At 36.8% G+C, this 27,017-nt stretch overlaps 1 protein-coding gene across 1 annotated transcript; it reads right to left on the bottom strand.

Moving 5' to 3' along the window:
- Positions 1 to 4,744: 4,744 nt before the first annotated feature.
- LOC306883897 (cell division cycle and apoptosis regulator protein 1-like) lies at positions 4,745 to 26,482 on the bottom strand. The gene is made up of 26 exons (XM_079439402.1): positions 26,436 to 26,482; positions 25,181 to 25,338; positions 24,769 to 24,932; positions 23,429 to 23,539; positions 22,294 to 22,326; positions 21,790 to 21,986; positions 21,585 to 21,711; positions 21,356 to 21,469; positions 19,277 to 19,469; positions 19,050 to 19,191; positions 18,787 to 18,942; positions 17,688 to 17,913; positions 17,439 to 17,552; positions 14,279 to 14,445; positions 13,368 to 13,578; positions 12,266 to 12,349; positions 9,965 to 10,153; positions 9,688 to 9,879; positions 8,671 to 8,886; positions 8,154 to 8,289; positions 7,971 to 8,059; positions 7,738 to 7,884; positions 6,765 to 6,888; positions 6,477 to 6,662; positions 6,111 to 6,316; positions 4,745 to 6,006 (listed from the first exon to the last, which is right to left on the bottom strand). Exons 2-26 carry the CDS (start codon positions 25,290 to 25,292, stop codon positions 5,950 to 5,952), a joined length of 3,693 nt encoding a protein of 1,230 aa, XP_079295528.1. The 5' UTR covers positions 25,293 to 25,338; positions 26,436 to 26,482; the 3' UTR covers positions 4,745 to 5,949.
- Between the last annotated feature and the right edge of the window lie 535 nt (positions 26,483 to 27,017).

Raw genomic sequence — 27,017 nt, 5'->3', positions numbered from 1 at the left:
GTATTTTGATCAAGTAACTGCAAGCTCGGTGAGCACAAGAGACTTCTGGCAGTGTATATCTGAGACTGTTAATTAACTAACAGAGTTACCTCTAAGAAGGTATTAGAAGAAGAAATCAAGGTACCTCAAAGCCCATGTCAGCCATGTAGACAACACAGGGGTGTGGTGTTCCCACTGAGAGATGCCAAAGAGCCTGTCAAACACAAACGCACAGGTTTCTCACACTGTAACCCAGTATTCCCTTGCCTTAGAGCCAGGAAAAAGGATAATTTCCTCAACAACTGCTCCACTTTGCTTGTCCCTGGGGTAGTCCAGCTGACTAAGAACTGCATACAAGCACCTCTCAAACACTGGAGGGCCTGGCAGCTGATATAATGCCACTGGCACAGATGCCCTTCAACGGTCAAAAGACTTAAAGCATCATGTAAAAGGGTGGGTTTCATGTTTCTTTGACAATTATGTGGAAGATCAAGTGAAGGAATGAGGAGAAGCAGGTTCCTATTAGCGGTATTCAAAGGTGAGTTGCACAAGGTATGGGAATATTGCATTCACCACTTCAGAAATATGAAAAATAAACTTGTATTTACATATTTCTCATGCGACGCAGCACAAGTGCATTGCATTCATAGATTGCATCAGCATTCCCTGCAGCGCTTTTGTCTTTTTTAGTAGTGCCACTCCTCAAGCCTGACTCAAAAACCAAACACGCGACCTGTGTAGTCCACTTTACAGATGAATGACTTCATAAGTCATTTTTAAATGAATCATTCAAAGAGGCATGTCAACTTTGAGATTTCCCAGTGATCCAAATAATTACTGGTTACTGAATCCAAAAATTATGTCTCTGAATCATTATTTCAATATAGCCATTAGACTGCATAGTCATCCGTGCATTTTTATAATTAACCCTTATGAATAAACATGCAATGATATTGATAAGCAGGCATACCAAATGTAAAAAATATGACCACAGAAAATGTTAACTAAAATGTTTTTACTACATATTTCACATCATGTTTCTAAAGCTACCAAAGATGTAGACAGAACAATTAGACTATAGGATGAAGTTAGTTACTTTGCTCATTTTTAGGTAAAAAAAAAATGGCATTTAAACAACAGAATAAACACTGTTTGAAATTTTGCGGTTGGTAAGATTTTTTAAATGTTTTTGAAAAAATGATTTGATGCTCACCAAGGCTGCATTTATTTAGAAAGTAGTAGTAAACAATAATATTGTGAAATATTTTTGCAATTAAAAATAACCATTTTCTATTTTAAAATATTTTAAAATATATTTTATGTAATAATTTATTCCTGTGATGCATTACTCCAGTCTTCAGTGTCACATGATCCTTCAGAAATCATTTTAATATGCTGATTTGCTGCTCAAGAAACATTTATTATTATTATTATCAACAGTGTTATGGAAAGTTACTTCTAAAAGTAATGCATTACAATATTGCGTTACTCCCTAAAAAAATTAATTAATTGCGTTACTTAGCTACTTTTTATGGAAAGTAATGTGTTACGTTACTTTTGCGTTACTTTTGAAATATGAGCAGGGCTTGATTCTTTTTAATACAAGAAGTTCTAATTATAGCAAATATAAAAGCCCTTTCACACCAAAAAGTGTCATGAATAAACCTCAGGCTGAAGGAAGAGTAACTTGACGTCTGTAAAGTAGAACTCAGGAGAAGAAGGTTCAACACTCTTCAGTAATAAAAAAAAAACAATGAAGCACAATTGTTAGTTTATCTAAAGTCATTTTTGCTTATTAGTTTGGTTGAACTGGAGCATCAAAGGTCAGCAGCAAAGACATCGGTTAATAAAATGGGATTAGATACATTTGTGTTGTTTAACATATTTAATTATTACAGGTTTGTGTCATATTCTGAGTTTGCATTTCACTGTTTTAATTCATTTTGAATCTGTTTTTTTGCGAGTGGGATGAATTAATGCACATTCACATTTATTATAGGACTACAGTAACAGCATGTTCACACAGCGCACTGTCAGTCAATTCATGGGAAAAAAGTAACTCAGATATTTTCTTGTAAATTAAAAAGTAATGCATTACTTTAGTTACTTGAAAAAAGTAATATTATTACGTAACTCACGTTACTTGTAATGCGTTACCCCCAACACTGATTATCAATGTAAGAAAAAGCCGTGCAGCTTAATATTGTTTGTGGAAACCTTGATACAATATTTTTCATGATTCTTGGAAAAATAGAAAGTTCAAAAGAACAACATTTATTTGAAATAGAAATCATTTGTAACAAGTCACTTTGATCAATTAAATGCCTCCTTGCTCAATAAAAGTACTAATTTCTTACTGAGCTTAAATTTTTTAACAGTATTGTACATGTTTGCAAACACTATTCATAGACTTTCTCCTTTGGAATTTCTAGGGCCACAAAGTAAATTATATTTCCAAGAAGTCAAGCAAATAATAACAAAAACAGAGAAGCACGACATGTTATGAAAAGCTATCACAAAGTCTCCAGAGACCACATTCCATTGTCATGATAATTACACCTTAGCACAAGTGACTTGTGTAAGGCGGTGAGACTTGGAGCAGCAGGAGCAATGAAAAGAGTGATAGTGTGAGGACGAGGAGGAGCAGAGGGGCTCGGACAAAGTGTGAGGTCTTCTGAAACAAAGCTATGTGTGAAAACAGGGGGAGGGGAAGGCGAATGTCAGCACAGACACACACAACTCAGACAGAGATGAGGGGATAACGGGTCTGACCCCAGACAAAGGGGAAGCATTAGCCTCTATATGCCACCCAGGAACGGCAGACAACAGGAGCCTTCCAGAAACAAAAGCAGAAATGGTGACGCATCGAACGATCAACACCTTCACTGATCATTTAATGCACACAAGACAACATTTGCTTAGAAAGTCGCTGTTATGTCCTGAAATGAGGAAAACGAGAAGACCTCGCTGTTTAGAGAGGTGATTGTTAGATGAGGGGAGAGTCGTAACATAATCTCTCTTCAAATGTTGCTATAACAGATGCAACCAAACTCTCCACCCAGAAAAGAAAAAACACCGCCGCTTGAATTCAAATAAACCGATTGTTCATGGGTCCGATGTGAGAGTGTTGCCCAGCCCTCTGAAGGAAAGAGAAGCTGATTGTCCCATGGCTCTCTAGTGTGTGAGTGTTACCCAGACTGCAGGGGGAAGGTGGGGGTACAAAGGCCCTCTGTCTCAGGGAAGGAGTGGGTTTACCTGCACCGGCTCTGATTTCACAACACCGCCTGCTCCTGCTGCTGCAGCTGGCCTGCCGAGTGACACTGGGCCAGATAGTGTCTTTTCAGTGTTGCAGTGCAATGTGGAGATCATAAGAGATGGACGCTAAAGCTGTGACTGGTGTTAATGTTCTAATGGTTTTTGAAATCGCATGTCATGGAGTGTGAGGTTTAAGATCATGTTTGTTGAAGTGCTGATAGACAGGGCCTCTGTAGAGTTATTCGCAAAAATATTGTCATAAATTAAATTCACCCAAAAAATGTACTCACCCTGAAGATGAGTTTGGTTCTTCAGTGGAAGTGATTTGTAGAAATCTTACATTTCATCACTTGCTCAACCAATGGATCCTCTGCAGTGATCCCATGAACTATTCCATTAATGTAGTTACATTTACTGTTGTTCTGTGAATTTTCACGAGCAAAATCCAGTCATTTCAATTTTAATCTTTGCAATCTGGAATTTTATGCAAGGGGACAAGAGATTTCCCCCAGTAGATTTTGCAAAAGGACCAAGTTTGCAGCATTGACCAACAGAAAGCTATTGGACTGAAAGTGACTTCTGTTTAAGCAGTGTTTCAAATATCGCTACATGACTGACAACAGACAATGGACCTTTTTGCCAGCAAATTTTCTCCAAAATGTTGCTCATGTGACCACAACGTTACACTTAACCTAAATGGAGATGTTATGATTTGCTGGATCGTATCATTCCCATTCAATAGATCATTGTGGGCATCAAATTCTGCATACAGTGTTTTCATTTATTTTTTTACTAAAAACCATGTGTAAATGCCATGTGACTAATCACTCTGGAGCTGCAGGAAAATGCATTCATGACAGCACAGATTCCTGGCCCTTAGACTGTTCAGTAGTCCTCTAGATTTCGCTTAGGTCTTGACCAAACCCCATACTTTTTTTCATGACACCCCTTCTTGTGTTTTTAAATGCAAAAATGCATTCTATGTGAATGGCCAAAGTGCTTTATGTCTTTGAATAAGTAATTATTTCGCAGCTGTTTAGAAAAAAGTTCGATATAGAATGCATGTAGGTGGTATTTAATCTGGACATAATGCATTCATCTTTATGTCACTGTTATGTTACAGTGACCTCATTCAGAGACTATTTCAGAGACTTTTCACATTTGCCTGCTATATAGTAGGAAAGCATATGATTTTGGATGCAGCCAAGCTACTAACCAGTGAAACCTCAAAACCTTTCACATTTTTAGCATGGGTAATGCAGCAACAAGAAAAATGGTCTTTTACACATATTTTTACACATCAATATATCTTTTCACATCTGTCCTTTAAGAAATACAGATTGTCAGTCTTGTAAATACATAACACTGATCCATTTGTCTTCCACTAGAAAACCGCTGCTACTACAGCGCTGATATAGAAATACACAAATTCTCTCTATTCAGAGAAAATCATCCTGCAGTCAAGCTAAAATCATTTTACACTGTTACAAGAAACTCAAGAAAGTCTGTGACAAGAAGAATATTTGTTTATTAAACCCATTGCTTGTTTTTCCTCATAAAAAGTGCATGCATTATCCCTCCGGATCAAACTAATTTTGCCATCTACTGGGGAAAAATGGCATTGCAAAATTCCCAAAACCCCTGTAAATTCAAAACAATTGGGGAAATTCTAAATATAACTGAATGAAACATTAAAATTACGCATTTTATTTCATTTCTTTTAGCAGAGTACATCCAGAATAGAAAAATAATATGCACTTGGCTGCCTTGGGAACATTTTCATCACGTTTGGCTCTTTTCCACTCAGCAGAAACCACCCACTGCAATCATTCTCATCTTTAGTGGGCCAACAACAGGAAAAACATAAAAAATACAACAAAACAATTCACTGCCTTCCAAACAATTCCAGAAAAACAAACTACTGAAACACAGTATCCGACTCACACGTTACAATCACTCTGATATGAAGTACTCAGTCAGATCAAGCCATGTGCATCTTTAACAGGGCAAGTGCCTTGGTTTTGTTTGAAATGACAAAGAACATGGCCCCATTCACACAAAGCAACCCTGGTAGCATTACACAGAGATCACAGAACAAAATATCAAGATCAAATAAAAAATAAGTCTGCAAGAATATTATTCAGGAATCAAGCTGATATGCATGCGCTAATTTAGATGCATGCTCAGATGTGACCAAAACTAACAAAAGACATCAAAACGTGTTTTTTGATCACTGTTTGTCATGGAACAATGAAAGATATCAGAAAGCAGCTTCACATAGGTCCTAATAAAATCCTAATTGCTGTTTCTAACATTTGATTTAAACATAAATAACACTTTTATTGCTAAATAAACTCTGCTAATAAGTCACGTACTGGCACAAGTCATGTATTATTTCAACAATGAAATATGCAGATATAGAAACATGTTAAAATCACTAGCGACTTTTGAAAATAAAAAAGCTTAAATGGATTAACAACCAAAACTTTTACACAAATCAAACAGATTATTTAATCTTGAACTTAAGTGTAATCATTTGATTCTGAAGAATTATTTTTCAAATTCAAATATAGAATTATGAGGAAAAGAGAGTTTACCTTCACTGTCATTAAATCTTTGTACACAGAAACCCCAAAACAGATCTAATTGTGTTAGTTTTACGTTTATTTACACATTTGAGGGGAGATTAGATGTGGATGAGCTGGAGAGGGACGTTCACTCATCTGAGCCATTAGCTTGAGTTTTTTGGTCACCGTCATCTGAAGGGTCACCCTGCATTAAAAACAAAACACTTATTATACACTATTTATTTAAACCATATTCTATAGTTTCATGAGTCCTGGTCACACAGCGATGAAACAAATAAAGGTTCATACGTGTGATAAAACGCCCTGTAGCTCATTCATGATGGTGTCGAGGCTGGACACGGTGCTGTGGAGCTGCTGTTCATAGCTGCCTTTCTGCTGGTCTGAGGCTCTCAGGTTGTTCTCGGTCTCTCTGAGATTGTTCCTCACCTCTTCCAGCTCCCTCTGAAGGCTGCGTTTTGCTGCTTCTAGCTCGGCTATATGCTTTGAATCCTCCTCTACAAAACAGAAAGGTTTGATTAGCAATTTAATTGTTTTGAGGGTAGAAAAATGTATGCTGATGAAAAAATTTGAATTTAAGACAGTGAGCTGAATCAACAAAATCACTGAAATCCGAATTCAAATATATAATGAAAAAAAGACTAATGAGGTTGTTACCCATTTTAATGTCCTGCTGCATGAGCTTCTGCTCAATTTCCTCTCTTGTTTTCTCACTCTTCTCCAGCTTCTGCATCATGCTTCCCACATCCACCATGGCTCCCTTGTAGACGATTAGGCTAGACGACTCGCTGCTGTCCTCTGATTCCCGCTTGACCTTCAGACTGGGCAGCAAGCTTTGGTTACCTGTTGGGCACACAGAGTGATTCAGTCCACTGTAACGTCATGGACTGTACTCTAGTGTTACGAATAAGCCTCTCAGTTCCAGCCATCACTCTCTTTGCACACCTAAAAGGTTGTCTATCAGAGCATCAGAGATCAACGTGGGGCTAGGCTCGTCCTTAGGTCTGTCCGTTAGCTTTCGATAATGGCAGGACTCTCTAATCAATGGTTTGTTTAACAGTTTCTTCACCTAAAAAAAAAAACAAGATATGTTAGTCTGTTAGAAATATGCTATACAGCTTGCAACTAAGAAATTACAGTTAACACACAGTGAACAAACATAAGCAACAAACATAAATGCGTATATTTTCTCATATTATAAATTATTATTATTATTGACCAATTAAATATATTTTTAAATTGAATAAAGAAAACAATAATGTAATAACAACAATAATAGATTTTATATAAACATATTCTTATTGTAATAACAACAATAGTTCTAAAATGTAATAACATTGATGCATATATTTACAGATTTTAGTTTTAAAACAATAATAGCAAATAAAAAAATAATAATAATATCATCACAAAAAATATATTCATATTATATTTATTTTATATTTAACAAATAACTTATTATTAAGTAGTATAACTGTTATATCCAAAATAATAATAGTAATAATAATTAATAGTAGTTTTCTTATTAGAACATTCATATCATCATCATCATTACCACAATAATAAACATTCATATTTATTATTACAAATTTTATTAACAACTAATATAATTGTTATTTTATATAATTTGTACAACTTTAAGTTTATTATTAACTAATATTAACATTAAATCAGATAATAAATTATTATTAAATTATATAATTATTATAATTACTATAATATATTTATATTATAATTTATCATTATTATTATAGTATATAATAGTTAAATTTAATTAATTTAAAAAAACAAGGAGAACAAAAGAGAGGAATTTTTTCCTAATATATTAGCATCATGATGAGTAAATTCATGGAACTTAAAGTCTCCTTAAACCTTCCCAAGTAACAACTAAACACACAACACATAACAGAAGCAGCACCTGAGCTCTGGAGAGATGCAAGCCCAGCGTGTACATGATCTCCTCCAAGTCCTTCTCCAGCAGGTAGCCGCAGTGACTCTGGTCGAAGTACACAAAGGCCATCAGCAGATCCTTGTTACATGTCACCATCTGCTTTTTCTTCTCATCCTACAGACAGATCGAAATAAAGCATTCCACTCCTCTCACTATTAGAAACTTTTTGTGTTGCAAAAGGAGATTTGTTGTTGACTCACTTTATCTTTAGATGACCTCTCTTTGGATTTCCGTTCATCTCGCCGGTCGTCTCTTCTGTCCCTGCCATTTGAGTCATCATCATCTTTATCTGAGGAGCACAAAGGATCAGTTTCTGGATCAAAGAATCAAAACTGATCAAAAGTGTGCTTGAGGATCCAAGTGCAAACAGTGTGACCCCCTACCATCGGCATCATAGTCGTCTGCGTCTTCTGCCTCCAGCGGGTCATATTCATCAGCGTTGTTGTTGCTGCTGCCATCTTCATTATCATCATCATCTTTGGATTCTTCTCTCTTAATACCTCTCTCCTTCTCCTCGTCCTTTACACAGGATATATTAAAATATCCATATTAAAAAAAAGCTTTAAAAATGCATTAATTTGAACAAATCACAATGCTTTTAATGCATTCAACAGACATCAATCAATTAAAAAATCAATCCAAACACGGTCCCCACACTTTCTGACCAATCAGTGTGATTCTTCTATGACTTTTCCAGTTGTTCATGAAGCCAAATAAACATTTTCATGAAAAAAAAAAACAGGTGAAACTACAATCACTGATCAATATTTACTATAGAAATGTCCATGATTTTTTAAGCTTTTAATAATATCCATGACTCTTCTAGGAGAGGTTTTAAAATGTCCTGATATTTCCAGGTTTTTCATGGTCGTAGAAACTCTTTTGACGTGTTTCCCTCACCTTCCTCTTCTCATCCTCCTCTCTCATTCTCTTTGTGACCGGCTCTCCATTTTCTTCTTCCTTCTTCTTAACGTCCCTCCTTTCTGCCTCTTTTTTAGCTTTCTCTTTTTTATCTTTCCTCTCATCCTTGCTCGGAAGAGAAGCCAGTGCTTTGTAGATCCTGTAGCCGAACTCTCGTTGAAGCATCTCATTGAATAATTCAGCAAACAAAGACACCTGAAACAGACACCAAAAGACCAGTGTTTTTTAGCATCACTGGAAAAATGCTATAGGTTTTATTAATATTTATTAATATTTTTTTTGGTTTGGTTTAATATTCATATTTTGATTTGATATTGATTTTTGTATTTAAAGCTACAGTCCGTAAGTTTTTATTTGTTCAACATTTATAAAAATGAATATAAGCGAGTACATCGTGAATCCATTTTCCAAACCGTGTTTTTGCCTTGTCCTGAATCACTACGGTACACCTATAATAAGTATTAATATTCAGACTATTTCAGACTGGTACTGTCTGGTGGAACCGCTGCGGAGTAGCCCAGTACCTGCATGATTCGTCATAGACATAAACAGAGAGAAGTAGCTCCGGCTACAATGTTCTTTCGCAAGACGCACGCAGTTCTGTTTATTAACTGCTAGAGTGACAAAAGTTACAGACTGCAGTTTTAATATTTTTTAGTTTGTTTTTTACTCATTTTTATTTTTTTGTTATTTTAGTATATATATTAAACTAAATAAAAATGAGAAATACTGACATAGCAACTGTTTTTCTTTAATTGTTTATTTAAAGTAACAAAAATGATTTGTGAATGAATATTATTTGAACGTCAAGTCCCTCCTTTCACTGCAAAAGGCAACCATTAACAAAAGAGTATCTGACATGAGGAATATTGTAATTGTATCAGGTGAAGTCAAGCAAAGTGTCCCAAAACTTTGTAGTTTATAGGCAAATTATTATTTTTAAAAATCTTTAATATGCAGAGACATGTTATTTTACCTCTCTGCAGTGATCCTCACCTCAAAGGAATGCTCTTTATTATCCTCCAGTCTGTAGTCCAGCAGCACACTCAAGGACATGATGCTGCAGTCAAATTTGCCGTTCTTGGCAGCCCAGTTGGGATAGACAATAATGGTGGGCTCATCTGGCAGAACATAACGTCTCTCCCTGCGCTGGCGTTCCTGCTCTTCCTGCCGCTTTCGTTCCTCATCCTGAAGGGAATAATTTTTTACATGTTTGTATGCGACTGATCAGACAGGCTCTCTATAAGAGCAGGATTCTCAGATCTTTTCTCACCTCTCGGTCATCCTCCAGTCTACAGGACTCGTCCTCCTCCACACTAGGAGGTTCAGGCTTCTCTGGCTCCTTGGACTCCTCCACCTGTTCCTCCACCTTCAGCTGTTTGGTGAGGCGAGCGATCAGCTGTGACTTCAGCCCTTTAGAGCTCAGTGAACGGCTCTCCAACTCCTTACGCAAGTCATTGACCTGTGTGCAAATTCGTTTCATCAGCCCTTTGAACACATGTATGTCTGCTAGCTTGTTGCGTTGTTTTCCTACGCATTTCTATGGCTGTTCCAGTTGATTAAAAGTGTTTTTTTTAGGGCCGGGACTCGATTAAAAAAATTAATCTAATTAATTAGAGGCTTTGTAATTAATTAATCGAAATTAATCGCATTTTAATCGCATATAAATATTTGACCTGAGAACAGCGAGAAGTAAGTTTTTTTATATGGATTTTTAAATTTCCCATCCACAGGGCCAACCAAAGCGGTCTCATCAGCTTCTTTGTCCATGTTCACTATGGTTTGTTTTTGGCTGTTTCTCAATATGCGTTCTTCAGCGATCTTGCGTCCTTGTGTTCTCGTTCTACGTCATCATTAACCGTCGAAGTTCAGTTCCAATTCTCAAGAACGCAAGTACAGAGGATGCATGAAAGTGCCCGGATATGTTCTTGAAACTGAGGATGCATCGAGTGCAGACTTGAGAGAATCGAGCCGTTAGAAATCCCAGAAAACGCTGTGGGTGGCCGGTGTACGGAAGCCTGTAAGCTTTAAAGTCGCTCTCACAAATACGGCTCTTCAAGTTGAAAATAAACATTTATCGTTTTGTTTTGGTTAATTTTAATAAAGTTATAAGACCCGGAGAAAGTCTGCATTTTTATTGGCATATTAAAATGAATCTTAACAGTAAAACATATAACGCTGTAAAATAAAACAATACAATTATATGAAAGTAATATCTATAATAGTATGAAATGTTTTAATAAGTTATGACATTTTGTAATATTTATTGTTCATTGGCCGTTTCTTATGCTGAGACTATGCGGTCAGTTAAGCAGGAATGCAGTACATCTCAATTCTCATAAGTGTGCGTTCTGTGTTCTCGCGTTCTTCCGAGTTCGTTCTTCCAAGGAAGCTTGGCAAGACCGGTCTCCACGAGAACGCAAGTCCGTTCTTTGCGTTCTTGGAATTGAGAAACAGAACGCTAGTTGGTGCTCCAGTATAATCGGTCCGCCGAAACTCATCCAGTGAGAAACGTTCCGCGGTGCAAAAATAAGTGCGATTAAAATGCGTTAAAAAAATTTTACGCGTTATTTTTATATAATGAATTAATCTAAATTAACGCGTTAAAGTCCCGGCCCTAGTTTTTTTATTTTATTCAGTTCGCTGGAGCAGTTTTCTATTTCTATGCCAGGTACAAATCTTTGAAACTATGATTATACTTAACAGTGCACAACTGTCCTAAATAACTATTAATGGACAGATTGATCATGTAAACGGTCTGCGAGCAAGGTTTCCTCTACACAAGCACAAAAATTATTTAAAGAAGAGAAAAGTGACCAAATTTGCAATGTTTAATGATTTTTTTCAATCCTGGAGAGGAGTATTTTAAAATTCTTGTTAAGATGTACCAAAAATATCAAATCCAATATCAAACGGTCACTTTCTATTAAATACAATACCACTCAATTGTTTTGTTTTTTTATTTAAATTGTTTTCTTTTATGCTCACCAAGGCTGCATTTATTTAAACAAATTACAGTAAAAACTGTAATATTGTGAAATATTATAATATTTAATATAATTAATATAATTTAAAAATGACTAGTTTTTAATGCTCCATGAGCCTTGAGAAATCATTCCAATATGCTGATTTAATGCACAAAACATTGCATATCATCAATGACAAAATCAATTGTGCTTCTTAATATTTTTGAGTAAACTTTGATAGTTTTTTTTCAGGATTCTTTGCCGAGTTCAAATGAGCAACATTTAGTTTAATTAGCTATAATAATGTAAAAGTCACATTTGATAAAGTTAATGTGTCCTTGCTTGGTAATAAATTATAATTTATTCCAAAAATGACTACTGAATGGTGGTGTATATTGTTCAAACGGGTATATATTTTTGTCCAAAAAAATTGTCCAAAAATTATATGTCTATAAAAAAAGTGTCCAAAATAAAGTTTTGAGGGACTGTGAATAAACTAAAAACTACTGGTTATTTAAAAAAAAAAAGATAAGCTTTTCTATACCTTAGTTTATAACAGTTTATAACAGTTCAGTCTGTAGCAGATAAGCTGCTTGTGGGAATCTCACCTTCATGGATTTCGGATCAAGCTTAGACCAGTGAGTGGGTGTAGTAACTTCCTTTGAATCATCTTCGTCCTTATCCTCCTCCTCCTATACACGTTATTTGAAAGAGAGAGGAAGAGAAAAAAGAAAACAGCATATTAACACACCACTCTCAGACTGAAAGGAGTTTTCTGAAACAAAAGTTGATCCGTGCAAGAAGCAAGGTCACAACTGTCTCTCATTGTCTCCTCCTACTGAGCTCTTGATTGGGTAAAAAAAAAATCCAATGCTAGGATACATGGAAGCTCTCTAGCTTTCAGAAACAGATCCATACCCCACTCATCAGCCAATCAACCAGTTCTGTGGAATACAAAAAGATAATCAATGACTGTGGGTTCAAGAGATGGACATGGGACAGATGCACTCAGAGAAGGTCTCCAAACCCTACGTCTACGTTTACTGCTGCCTTTTTTTGGCCCACGTACACTCTTTTTAGCTTGTTTTCTTTAACGCCTAGCCAGAACTGTCCTCCCTGGAAAAATCACATCCACAAAGGGTCTAGGCACAGTCCAATCAGAGAACAGCGTAAATAAAAAAAATAAATAAAAAAAGAGACAGACAAGAGACAGAACTCAGAGAGAGTTCGGCAGATATTGAACAGGAAAACAAAACGATCTAAAAAAAAAAAAACACACAAACATCATAAACACAACTGGCTCTCCAGATTCCAGCATTTGTTTCCCAAATTGGTCTCATTGGTCCATTAGTCAATTTTTAAGTTTGGATTTTTTTTGGAATTAAACAGGAAATTTAGAGTTATCTCAATCACGGCCGTCAATGGTGCAATCGGCAGAGCTGGAATCTGTTTTACCAGTTGACAGGTGTCATAAAGTAGGACCTAAGCTCTTCCGCTGTGTGTGAGACTGCGTGACAGAGGGAGAGCAGGAGGAAATGGGGTGGAGGGTCAGGGATGAGACAGGGATGAGAGGAAGGGATGGTAAAAGTGGGTTCTGTATGATGCCTGTGATACTTGTCTGTTTCTTTCTGTGCTTTATGAGTGTTTTGTTTGTCTATTCCTGTGCCTGTGAGAAGCGGAAATGAGAAGAGAGGGATTAGCGTTCAGTGCCTGTTCTCCATCAGCCTCCTTCCGTTCAGCCAAGAGTTTCTCTGCCAGCTGCTCCTTGAGTCCACGGGACAGGCCCTCCCACTCTGAGCGGGTAGGAAGACAATGCCAAACATCCGGGAGAAATAAAACCACTGTCTCCACATGTGCGGGGACTGTCCGCCCTTTGTGAGTCTCCTCAGGGCGGTGATAGCGTATCTCTGCAAAACGATACCTGTCGCAAAGGAAGAAGCGCGTTGGAAAGAAACATTCTGTGAGACATCACCCATTTCCCCCAACACACACACACACAAAGCTCAGATCCCCTCGACCCCCCGAATGAGACACGTATGAGAAAATACAGTCTGCGGAACTCCATGGGGGGTTTCTCAGGATGAACGGCAGCCACGCATCAGGGAGGTCGACAGACAGTATCAAAAACGACGAAGACCCCGCCCCCTGCGCCCGTCAATCTGAACCGGTTGCTCGTGAAAGATAGCTTACAAACCCCCGGGGGTGTGAGAGAAGGACAGATTCAGACACAGTGAAAGCAAGTTAAATATGTAAGATATTTAACACAAGGCAAAGGTCAGAGAGAACAGAAAGTAACAATGGCGGTGGCGGCGACTCCACTGGCTCTGCTCTCGGAGCAAAAGAATCAATGCATTCACCACATAGATATAGAGGCAGGACTGCCACACACATTAGCGTAAACATTACAAAACAAAATTTGAGAAATCAAAATTATGAACACAAAAGCATCGAACATGTCAGAAGATACACTGCTGTGTCAAAACCATGCAGCGGGTCACAGACTTTTAGATGTTGTCTGCCTGTCGGCCTTTTTTTTTTTTTTTTTTTAAACAGTAAAAGATGCACACATGGAGTTTACAAGGAGATGCATCGGCACAGACCGAGAAAGGAGCTGTACTTACCACTGGGTACATAAACTCAGATCAATGCCTGTCAGAGCCTTACAACAACGTATGGCTGTCTTTATAAGGACCGAGGCATCGTTTTCCGGGTCAGCCCCATCCATTGAGGGAGACCAGTGACCTCCGATGGCCATGGCCTCGTCCTTGCCCCGCATCCCCACCAGGAACTGAAAACAGAGGAGTTCAAACGGGTTACAAGACGCTGGGAAGCCGCTGAGTGCTCTGAAGGAGGCGTATACGGCGGACACAGGGAGAGACAACATCAGATGAGCTTATTCCACACAGCAAAGCGTTCAGTAATGGAATAGGACAGAGACACATCACAGTCAGCTCCCCAAAACCAATAGAAACTCCCCACATCAAACACAGGAGTGGACAAACATCTTTCAGTGTGCAGGGGATAATTATTTTTAAGGGTCCTTAAAGTTAAATCCCATTCAACTTTTGAACTTTAAATAGTTGGTAAATGATGGTAAACATTACCCCTTTAAAAATATGGGGTCAGTCAGATTTTTTATTATTTTTTTTAAATACATTTATACAGCAAGAACGACAGTAAAGATATTTATGAAGTTACAAAAGATTTCCATTTTAAATAAATACTGTTCTTATCAATCTTTTGATTCAAAGAATCCTAAGAAAATCCACAAAAATATTAAGTAATACAACTGCTTTCATTGATAATACATTTACAATACATTGATAATAATCCGAAATGTTTCTTGAGCATAAAATCAGCATATCAGAATGATTTTTGAAGGAACATGACACTGAAGACTGGAGTAATAATGCTGAAAATTCAGCTTTGCCATCATGGGAATAAAATGTTTAAACGTATTACAACAGAAAACAGTTATTTTAAATTGTAATAATAATATTTAACAGTATTGCCGCTTTTACTGTATTTTTAATGTAAAAAATGCAACCAAAAACATACTTTCCAAAAAATCTTCAAGGACGTATAATTATTTTAATATTGCACAACGTTTTATTCTTTTATTTATAATTATTAGCCCTATTAATAATATAATGATTAGTGGTCGACCGACATGGGTTTTTTGACAGCCAATGTCAATGCTGATATCTTGGAAAGCAGGGTGGCCGATGTCCGATATAAATGTATTTATTTTAATTAATATTTAAGAAATTTGAAATCATTTGAAAATGGATTAAAAAATGTTTTTGTAAAATAAATATACTTATACTTTAGATGACAAAGTATTTTTCACAAATAAATACATTTTTAATAAAAATATAATTAAAAAGGAAGTAAACACTGTAACCAGCAGAGCACTCAGTATTCTGGGAAGTTTGTGTGCATTGAGAATCATATTTTTTTAAATAAAGCCAAGGTAACACTCATTTTACACACAGCACACAGTGAAAATTACAGTGGGCAAATGCATAAAACGCAGCATAATTTGAAATCACAGATTTAATGTTTAAAGCATTTAATTCGCACCGAAAGTCACGCAGAGATCTCACAACTGGATTCGATTAAGTTTGTAAGGTTTGTGAAATGAAATTGTTTATTAGCCATTCATTATATTCATTTGTTTAAATGATATAAATGCGTATTTCCTGAATGCTGACGGCAAACGAGAAAGTATTAGGCTATAATGTTTGCCTTTCTATTACTAATAATATAAAAGCAATAGTTATAATACTTTTGTATACATTTTAATTCCTTTGTTTAACAGTTCTATCTGATTATTAGACAGACTTCTGTCTGTAATAGACAGAATTGTTAACGAGGATGACGAACAAGAGGAAGAATGTGAGCGCACTGTGCTCAGGCGCTGCCGTTATCAGCGCCGTCAAAATAAAAGTCCCCCCTCGAATGCATCGGCCAAACAGAAAAACTTATCCACCGATGCCGATATTTGAAAAAAAAGCCAAATATCGGCCAATATATTGGTCGACCACTAATAATGATTACTGTATATAAGAACTTTAATTCTAACTAATAAATTCCAATAATTGTTAAATAAAATTGGTAAAAGGACAGTTAAAAAGCAAGTTAGCTTTTGCTGTGTTATTAAAATAAGCACTGAAACTACAAATTCTTTGGTATGGATACAACACTTTTTGACGTGTGTCATCATGGTCAGAATAAACTGGATGTGTTAAACAATTTTGTATTTGTATCTTTTTCAGTTCCCACCAAGCTTTACTGCTAGCCTTAACTTATGTACCAGCAGGCCTATCTGCATGCATAGTTTCCCATCTCTTTTGTTCAGCACTCTGAGATGCTTTATTTGCAAAGCAATATCCTACATTGAAATTATTATATTATGTATTTCATCATTCTCGTGCTGCTTCAAATTATAGGAAATGTAGATGCTTCTCATCAACTGGTTAAATGATTATTATCTTCGGGCAAGCTTGGTCACTATTGTTCATCATCAGTGCAAAAAAGGTCAAATGAATAAATTGTACAGTATTCAAAAAAGTGTATCAAATACTTAATTAGCATTATGTAAAGCAAAATGCATTTTATTTTGAATAAAATGTTATAATGATATGATTCATCTCGGAGCTGTTTGGTTTGATTCAGCTCAGTTCAAGACACAGAACTATTTATTTTTGAATGGCCTGTGGAGAAAATGAATGGGACAAACTTCAAAAACCAGACCCACAAAAAGGGTCAGCTGTCATTGTTATTCTATAAGCTCGCTGATTAATAGTTTGCTGGATTACAATGGACCCTTTTCACTTTTCTGGCATTCTCAGTTGCAGAAGTCCTCATAGTTATGTTTTTTAATTCCATTTGATCAGAATAGCAAAAGATAAAATTCACAAATATCACAATATAAGTCAAATTTGCCATCACATCATTGTGTTAAAAACACTCACACAGTGGCATTAACTTGTTTTCTGAAATGTAATATCTAGATAAAAGTATAGTCTTATAAATGAATATTAAATTAAAAAAGAAAATAAATTTGATTTATGACGTTATTAACTGTGGGAATGTCTCTTCTCAGCTTTTGAAAAGGGTTCATTGTAATAACAGCTACTGTCCCTGACACAGTAATGTTGTCCATCCCTGTGAAATACTACAGCATAAGTGCAAAACTATTTTAGTAGAATAGCACATAAGTTAGTGATTACATAACAAGCTTATTACACAAACCCAGTGTAATTCAGAGAGCTGTACCTTGATGAGGCGGGCAGGGTGCTGGAAGGAGTCTCTCAGCTCTGGTGGATCATCTGCCAGAGCACAGGACTTATGATACAGCTCATCTAGACTAGGGTTGGCCAGCAGCATTACCTATAACACCCATCAAAATAAATCATGACTACCAAAAACCACTCAATGAAATCTGGTAAGAAGCATTATTCTTAAATTTTTTTTTGACAAATTACTCAAAAAAAAAAAAAAAGATGACCATATCTGGGGCGTTACCTTTGCGCTGTAGGTGTGATTAGCATCAGGTGGGTCCAGCAAAGCCGTGTTCTTCACCAGAGAGTCCACCTCTTTATGCATGATGTGGAAGTTACAGTAGTTTCCAAAGGTGAAAGGTCGTGTTAAGGGAAAGGCGTCTACCCAGGTAAACACAGCGTCAAAAAAGTCACTGGGGATGTAGAGGCTTTGATACCTCCGCCGCAACTCCATCATATCACAGTTGTAACTGATGAGAATAGAGAAAGTCATATACCAAACATAGACTAAACATACATCTAAACCAGTGGTTTTTAAACCGGTCCTGTGAGCACCCCCAACACTGCATATTTTCTGTCTATAATTTTAATGGTAGGTTTATTTGAACAGTGAGAGACAGAATAACAACAAAAAAATCCAGAAAAACGCATTTCAAAAAAGTTATAAATTGATTCAAAGGGAAGTATAAGTATTTGATCCCTTTGCAAAACATGACTTAGTACTTGGTGGCAAAACCCTTGTTGGCAATCACAGAGGTCAGACGTTTCTTGTAGTTGGCCACCAGGTTTGCACACATCTCAGGAGGGATTTTGTCCCACTCCTCTTTGCAGATCCTCTCCAAGACATTAAGGTTTCGAGGCTAACGATTAGCAACTCAAACCTTCAGCTCCCTCCACAGATTTTCTATGGGATTAAGGTCTGGAGACTGGCTAGGCCACTCCAGGACCTTAATGTGCTTCTTGAGCCACCCCTTTGTTGCCTTGGCCATGTGTTTTGGGTCATTGTCATGCTGGAAGACCCATCCACAAGCAATTTTCAATGGCTTCAATGGCTGGCTTTAATGCAAATCAATTTATAACTTTTTTTAAATGTGTTTTCATGGATTTTGTTGTTGTTATTCTGTCTCTCACTGTTCAAATAAACCTACAATTAAAATTATAGACTGATCACTTCTTTGTCAGTGGGCAAACGTACAAAATCAGCAGGGGATCAAATAAATTTTTCCCCCACTGTATGTCTAGGATGAATGACAATAAACGTATACAAAATAAATATACCCCCAAAAAGTCTGTCTTATTTGCAAAAAGACATCAAGATTCTTCCTTTACAACAATTAGCTTACCCATCGAGAGAGAATTTGGAGAACTGCACAGTATATCTTGGGACGACTCTGCGTGGCCGTCTTGGAGAACGTTCTCTGCGAGGAGACCGGTCTCTAGAACGCTTCCGTGTGGGTGAACGCTCTCTTGATCTCCTTCGCTCTCTATCTCTTTCCCGACTACACAAACACAGGCAAAATAAAGCATGAGCAAGTACAGCAAATAAAGATTCACAATATCTTCAGTCCAAACTACTGAAGCAATTCTACTTGATTGTATGCATGACCTGCGGTCATCCTTCCTCAGGATGAGTTCTGGTCGGTCACTGCGGCTGGGGAAGCGGGGTGAGGGGTCCACACGCCTCACTTGTTGCGGCTGAGGCATCATCCGCACCGGGGGCTGCAGCAAACCCCCTGAGAACACAGAGTCTACACATGACAGAGAGAGAGATGGGAGATCAGATCTGATTCTGTAAAAGTGTGACTCTGTGAAGGGTGGAGGGGTTTGATGAACCTTTAGGGGGAGGCTGGGGTAGAAGGGGCTGCGGGGGATTCTGCAGCAGCGGGGCCAGAGAAGCAGCTGAGAGCTGGGCCTGCAGAAGAGATGGAGGAGGTCCCTGGGCCGGGAGGCTGAACATGGTGGGTGGGGGTAGAGACTGCAGCATGGTGGGACCTGGTTTCATCATGTTTGGGCCTGGCGGCTGGCTCTGAGAAAAACAAAAGAGATGGAACAAATGAGTTGAGTTTGCTAGTATTTACAAACACCAATTTTATTGTGCAAAATCACAACATAATTTTGATTAAGTAGTGCTTGAGGCTAGAGCTGGGCTATATATTTAAAACTTTACAGATAGAGATATGTCCTAACATAGATGATCAGATGTCTGTTAAAGATCTCAAAATTCATTTGTTCAACCTAAAATGTCTCAAAAGACAAATAAAGGTAGTAAATTTCAACCAATCTAACACTGTTGTTGTCGTTTTTTTTGTTTGTTTTTTAACTAATTGAATTTATACTACTACTTTTTAAATAAATTCATTCTTGTTTTTTTTTTGCAAGCAGGCATTAAATTGATAAAAAATTAAATTTATAATGTTTCACAAAATTCAGTTTTAACTGAATTTATTTGAACTTTCTATTCATCAAAGAATCCTGACAATTCAACGTTTCCATCACAGGAATAAATTACATTTTAAAATGTATTAAAATAGAAAACTTTATTACTGCCTTTACTGTAATTATATTCAAATAAATGCAGCTTTGGTGAGCATAAGAGACATTTTTTAAAACCATTTAAAAAATTGACTGACCACAAACCTTTGAACAGTAGTGTATATATACTTGAATACGAAAGTATAAATACAAGATAAAAATGACATATTCAATTAACATCGCCTAGCTCTGCAGACGCCAAGCCAACATCTATTGTCTAAACACAAACACATTAGTGCACATTGATTCAATTCATCAAAACGATTACGACAGCTTTCAGCTAGGGGATATAAAAAACAAGACTTTAAATATATAACATTAATCCAGTACATAATGTTTAGATAACCTGTTTTATAGGATGGGTGGAAAATATGCTTAAATGAGTAATAAAAGAGCACTAAACCCAGTGAAAAGAAAAGAAATGGTTAGAAATAGCTGGAGACAGAGGAAGCAGAAGCACTGCTATTACCATTTGCTGGTTTTGGCCCCTGTTAAGAGACAAAATAGATTTGTCAAGTCTTGCTTTGGGAAAAAAAGCACAAAAGGCACTTTCTTTCAAGAACAAAAAGGGCAAAAAAGCAAGCATTCTGGTCATTTCAAAAGGAGACAATGTCTCGCATATATTGTTAGTTACATATAACAAAACAGACAGCAGTCTGCATTTGGTTTTTCATCATGCACCTGCTCAGTGTGACATTTGTGTCCAGGTGTACAGATGTCAAAAGTACAGGTAATTCATTATGAGGTTTAAAAAAAAAATACAAAAACAGCAGTAGTAATAATACCAGTCTTTCATTGTTCTTTACTTTATAAAAACTTGATAAAAATATTTGCACCCTCATGCCATTATTTATTTTTTTAATTATTTACATTAATATTTAATCTTAAATTCTGTAATTAGGTTAATATATTTGTAATTAGTATTAAGAATCATTATAAAATGTAAAATTTCTGGTATTTGGGCTACTGAAATTTTTGTATGAAACTCTAACTGTAAAAATGTAATTTAATAATTAGTTTAGATCATTACAAAAATGTAACTAAAAATACCAACAAAGCAAATATGACTACAGCATCCCCCCAAGACAAAGTGCACAAATAACACAGCAGGTGCTGATTAGCTAAAGATGGATTCTTATGGATTGCGAGAAAAATGTTTAATTACAAATCCAAAACGCAAGCTGTGAGCTGTAATACAGGGAAGGGTGAAAAAGCATCAACAGATACTCGTCTTGGGTGGAAGGAAAGAAACCCAAGGACTTGTGGCTAAAGCCTGTTTGTGAATCAGGAGAGTGGAGGAGCAGACCAAGCAGAAGACAAAGGGGAGGAGGAGGAGAGAATAGGGATTTGGGAGCGCAGGAGTAAAGTGGCGTGGGTTACATTTTGTCTTGAATCCACCGCAGAATGTATGTCAGAGTAGCGCTGCATTCCTGCTTCAGAGTAAAAGCTGGACAGCTGTGGGGAAACCTGAGGTAAGGGCTGAGGCGGCTGGTGCTACATGGAGATTAAGAACACAGGAATCAACAGCAGCATCATGACACACTGTGGAGGCAGAACCATATCAGACTGTACTGCCAGGGATCCTTTCAGACCACGTGGGTTTGCTTACCGTTTGGTTGGGCAGCTGAGGTAACGTCTGGATGCGCTGGGCATTCCACTTAAAAGGCATGTTGGGATTGTAGACAGCTTCCACCAGAACACGATCGCCGACTTGGGGTGTTTTCCCCTTAACCGCACTACACAAAACACACAGAAATTACACACCTGAACTTTAAAGCTCTCAGCCACAACTGCACATTTACAATATAATGCACCTGAGCTGGAAGAAAACATCTTCATCGACAAAGCCAAAAGTATCGTGTAGCTTGCTAACGACCCCGGTGAAAACACGCTGCTTTTGGGGTTGGGACTGCTGCTGGTGGCTGGAGCGCGGGGTTGGGTAGGATACGGTTATCTGTGCCGTCTGCTGTGGGTTGGACAGGCTCAGGCTGGTGGGCAAGGCAACAGGGGGCTGCAAAATATACACAGCAAAAGGGTTAGAACATAAACTGTTCATAGCTGGCAATGTTACGGTACGATACGATATAACTTTACAGTCAGACAAAGTCTGACATTTGTCTTGCGTTACAGCAGGTTCACTCCCAATTACAAAACTTTAGCACATGAACAAAAAATATATAAATTCAAAGCTCCGATTTGTACAGATTTAATAGGGATCTCTTGCTTCATTTTACACATTTAAAAATAGTAAGATGTGCTTTGCAAGAAAAATACGTGAAATATGTGATGCATATGCTGAATTTGGAAACACAGTGTACCTGTGATAGCAGGGCTTGTTGGGGTTGTGGAAGCTGAGAAATTAAGAAAACACAAAAAATTATACATTAACTACAAGGCATAAAGTGTTAACCTATAAATATATTTAATTTATGTAAAATGCAAAATCAAGATATTTTCTACATAAATATAAGCTCCAAATAATACACTATGGCCTGGTTTCACAGACAGGGGTTAGGTTAAAGCAGGATTAAGCCATAGTTCAACTAGAACATTTAAGTAATTTTTATAAATGTGCCTTAGAAAAAAAAATTACTGGTGTACATCTTGAAACAAAACAAAGGCACTGATATATTTTAAGATCAGTCAGTGTAGGTTTCTTTCAGTTGAAACAGATCAGATTTACATTTTAGTCTGGGATTAGGGTTAAGCCTTGTCTGTGAACTATTCAAAAATTTAGGGCCAGTATAGATTTTTAAAAATGTCTTTCAAAGTCTCTTATGCTCACCAAGGCTTCATTTATATCCAAAATAATAAATAAATAAAATAATACATTGTTTTCTATTTCAATGTATTTTATAGTTTTTTAAAAATGATCTTAATCTATTCTAAATTGTAATTATTTCCTCTGAAGCCATGATCCTTCAGAAATCATTCTAATATGCTGATGTTTGATCAATGTTGATAAACTGTTGTTCTGTTTAATATCTTTGTTTAAATCATGATTTTTTTTTTTCTTAATTCTTTGATTAACAGAAAGTTCAAAATGACAGCTTTTATTTAAAATAGAAATCTTTAGTAACATTATCAACGTCTTTACTCTCAACTTTGAATACATTTCTAGAATTCATGTTCAGAACCAACCACATCTGCTAAGACTGGAAGAGAGTCCTGCTAGTTAAATAATGCAGAAAGGCACTCATGCACTTGCCCTCTTTAGAGTAACCACTGTGCTGACTGTAGCCCTTTTAGTTCATCTTTCATGATGTATACATTTATGAACCTGACAGGCTCTTTTATCCAAAGCGACCTGCAGTGCAATCTACCAGCACACACATTCTCATGGAATCAAACCCATGACCTTGTGGTATGCACAAGAAATCACAACGAACAATATAGACAACTATCATGATAAAAAGTAAAAGAGGAGGTGTGGATGAGAGTGAGTGTATGTACCTGATGTGGGACGTTGTAAAGAGTTTGCTGAGGTGGAGGTTGTAATGGCTGCTGTTGTTGTTGCTGTTGCTGCTGCTGCTGATACTGCTGCAGGGCTGAATTGATCTGCGACTAAAATAAAATACACCAGTGACTCAAGACTGCTCAGTGCAGGCTGGGGGAAGGGCTCAGGTTACAGCACTCCAACACTGAGCATGCTAGAAATGCAGATGAGTACTATTCAGAATGATGGAGGGAGCACTTCACGCATTGGAGTGAACAGAATGAGACTGGGTTAGATGCAAAGTATACACTGTATAACTACTACTATTTTTGGAAGATAATAGCTACTATACTAGGGCTACATGAGTAACTGAAATAAAACCAAAATTACGTTATGGCTAAGTGCAATTATCAAATATCAAGGGCTGAGTATTAATTACATAAATATACGTGCTGCATATCTCAGAGTGAGGCGTGGTATTGTTTCACAATGCTGGTGCACAAACTCCATCTATGCATCCAGTCTGAGTTTGAGTTTAACATGCATTTGGGAATGCAACATTTGGCCAAAATCTTATCCCATATTTGTGATGAGAAGTGCTTAATCTAAGAGAAGCATTAAGGTGTTTTTCCATCAAAACAGAAGTTTGATGACTTACTGTTTAAAAATGACGAAATTAAGACAGCCATAAATTTAAGGTTGTAATAAAAATATAAATGTATTATTATGACTGTATTATTTTCCTAAATACTCCTTTTGGATTAACAGTGAAATTTCACAATAGTAATGTATTTTGTTGTTATTTAGTAGTGTTTATACATATGAATAATAATAATAATCATCAATTATTATTATTATTATAATTAATAATATTGTTTTTATTATTATAGTCTTACTGATATATAAATCACAAAATCACAAATCCCACAAACAAGCACAGAAAACCTTTAATTTTTCTATCACATTTTAAATTGCAATCACAATTGTTTTTTGTTTTTCAGAAAATAATAAAGAAATTATTTTCCCCCCAAATCATGCAGCCCTTTACTATACTTCCTAGCATTCCACAATAAATGCTTTAAACAGTAGTATGCTACTCTGCTGTCACATTTTGCAAAATAATTCTTTCCAATCCTATCAAAAAACAGGTACTGTAATTGCTTTCAATTTATTCATCATACTAGAAATTTAAATGATTTGTCATTCGGTGGGACTCTGGGATAACTGCATACTAATCACAGTATACATACCATATACTAATCTAGTGTGTTAGTATGCTATTCAAAAAATAGCCAAAGGCTTTATTGTGCATTTACTCCAGCTGCATTACGGTGATGGATCACAGCCAGGGCCTCACCTGCTGTAACGCAGCGGCAGCGGCCTGCTGCTGGAGCGCTGCGGTCTGCTGCGAGAGCTGGTAGTTGGCAGCTGACTGTGTGTTGAGGGAGGCTGCCGCTAAAGCCGACTGCTGAGTGTACATAGGAGACGCTCCCAAGAGGGACGGCTGCTGTACTCCTAAAGCTATGGGAGAAATGTGTGAGATTGTAAGGACATTGCAACTGCTGTCAACAACATTCAAACAAGCACAAGCAAACTTTGACCAGTCAATGAAACCCAAACAAAAACATCTTGAGCTTTGACCTTCAAAATATGATAAAACTAGGAAATTATGAATGCATGTTTAAACTAACATTCAGTTATTTGTAATTGAAAGTGAAATTAATGGAGTGACAATAATTCAAGTATATTGCTGCATTATGATGACTTACAGTGTAAACTGTTCAGGTCCAGTGACTGTCCTGAGTGGCCGGGTTGTGAAACCGCTGTTGTGGCAAAATGGGCTGCCCATGGAGGGTTCTTCTGCCCCCCGAACTGGGCCATGGAGACCTGTTCACGTTTTCTGCTGGACCAGGTGGCAGATTATTTCCTGTGGGATCGGTAATTAAACCTACTATAACTACAAGCATAAAACTGAATGAACAGGAACTGAAATATAGTGGCTGTTTCAGTGGCTGCTCGTCAAGACAACACTACTGATAATCACAAGACATACAAAGTCAGTGGTTTTGATCTTTGTAACTTTAACGCCCCTATTAACAAAAAGGCCCCCATATATGAACTACACTATATATATTTACTACAACTGCTGCAGCCGACACATAAAGTGGAGCTGTTAATACATTAAAATAATCCATCTTACAATTATTCTAATGTTTTTTAATCGTTTTAAGACATTTAGGTTATTATTAAAGACTGAAACTATTTTAAAAATCAGTAAAAGACGTTTAATTTACAAACAACAGAGTTGTGTTTGCAAGATTGTTAATTTAATTTCAATTTAATTCCACATTATCTCAAAAGACTGACACAGAAGGACATGCTGCCAAGTTAGGGATCTCTCTAGACTTTTAAACACAGCTAATGCCCTCTGTCACACTCGGACATGCTATCTATTTAGGGAGCTTACTAGTTTTTGAAACACAGCCAATGCCATCTGTCAACTCCAGCAGACTGTTAACAACCTCTCCCTGCTATAAAACTCAGTTTAAGTCCAGATAAACAGCGAATAAGAAGATTTAGTTTGAAGACCCAAATGATAAATTTTACCACACAATCTTTTTTATCTGCACTAGTCTAGCTTAGCACACCAACGTAGTCTCAATGCAGCAAGCTAACGCTGCAACACAACACTGACCAAACCATTAAAAACCTTGTTATTATGTCTCTCAAACACTACGACGCGTATTAACTTAAACTAAACAGCAGTTTCAGTGGTAGCATGTAAAGCACAGTTGTGCTGACTGCGGTGTTTTGTTTTTCGGCAGTGCTGTATGTTCCGGGCCCTCGCATGATCACACTGTCTAGTGTCCTGTCCACGCACTTAATAGTCTCCTTTACACCTCAGAAGTGTATACAGTGTGCGTAGAATAACACACAGTCGAGTGCATGACGAAGCATTAATAAAATAACAAAACTTCAGTTAGTATGTAAGCATGCAAGCTAGCTGTTATTGTCGCTGCTTACCCTCCGTCGTCTCTCATTCACCGGTAGAGATACACTGAAGTCTGGATGAAGCGCATGCGCAGTTCGCTCGAGGCACTTCAGCGCACTGAAGCAAATCCAAACAATCCTACATATAACTAAATCGTTGTTTTTTTTATTATTATTAGCCATTTTACTACTTAATCATGTTACTTTAAATCATATTTTTAGACAAGCTGGAACTGTAGACTGTTTAGGCTTTCAGAAATTAACACTATTTATTATTTATTTCTCATTATGCTGTTTTGCTTGCAAAGGTAAATGAAATAATAATAATTCGGGTTTTCCAATGGCGTAGTAGTAAACAGGCAATGTCCCCTGAAAGTTTGATTTGATAGGTTTTAAGTTTCTAAAATCATTTCTATGATGAAACAGGACAATAGTCCAATTATTTTTGTAAAGTAAAACACTCACTGAATGAATGAATGAATAAATAAAAATGCTGTCCTTAAAAAACAACAACTTGCATTTTAAGAATTAGTTCCAAAATTCCACCATAAATATGTGTAATGCTCATATCCCAAAAAGATTTAATGCTGTTAAGTGCTTCAAAGAACTGTTTCT

Source organism: Barbus barbus, assembly GCF_936440315.1.
Source record: "Barbus barbus genome assembly, chromosome: 18".
Classification (NCBI taxonomy): Eukaryota; Metazoa; Chordata; class Actinopteri; order Cypriniformes; family Cyprinidae; genus Barbus; species Barbus barbus.
The sequence above is the reverse complement of the archived record's forward strand: the minus strand, read 5'-3'. Positions and strand labels throughout refer to the sequence as shown.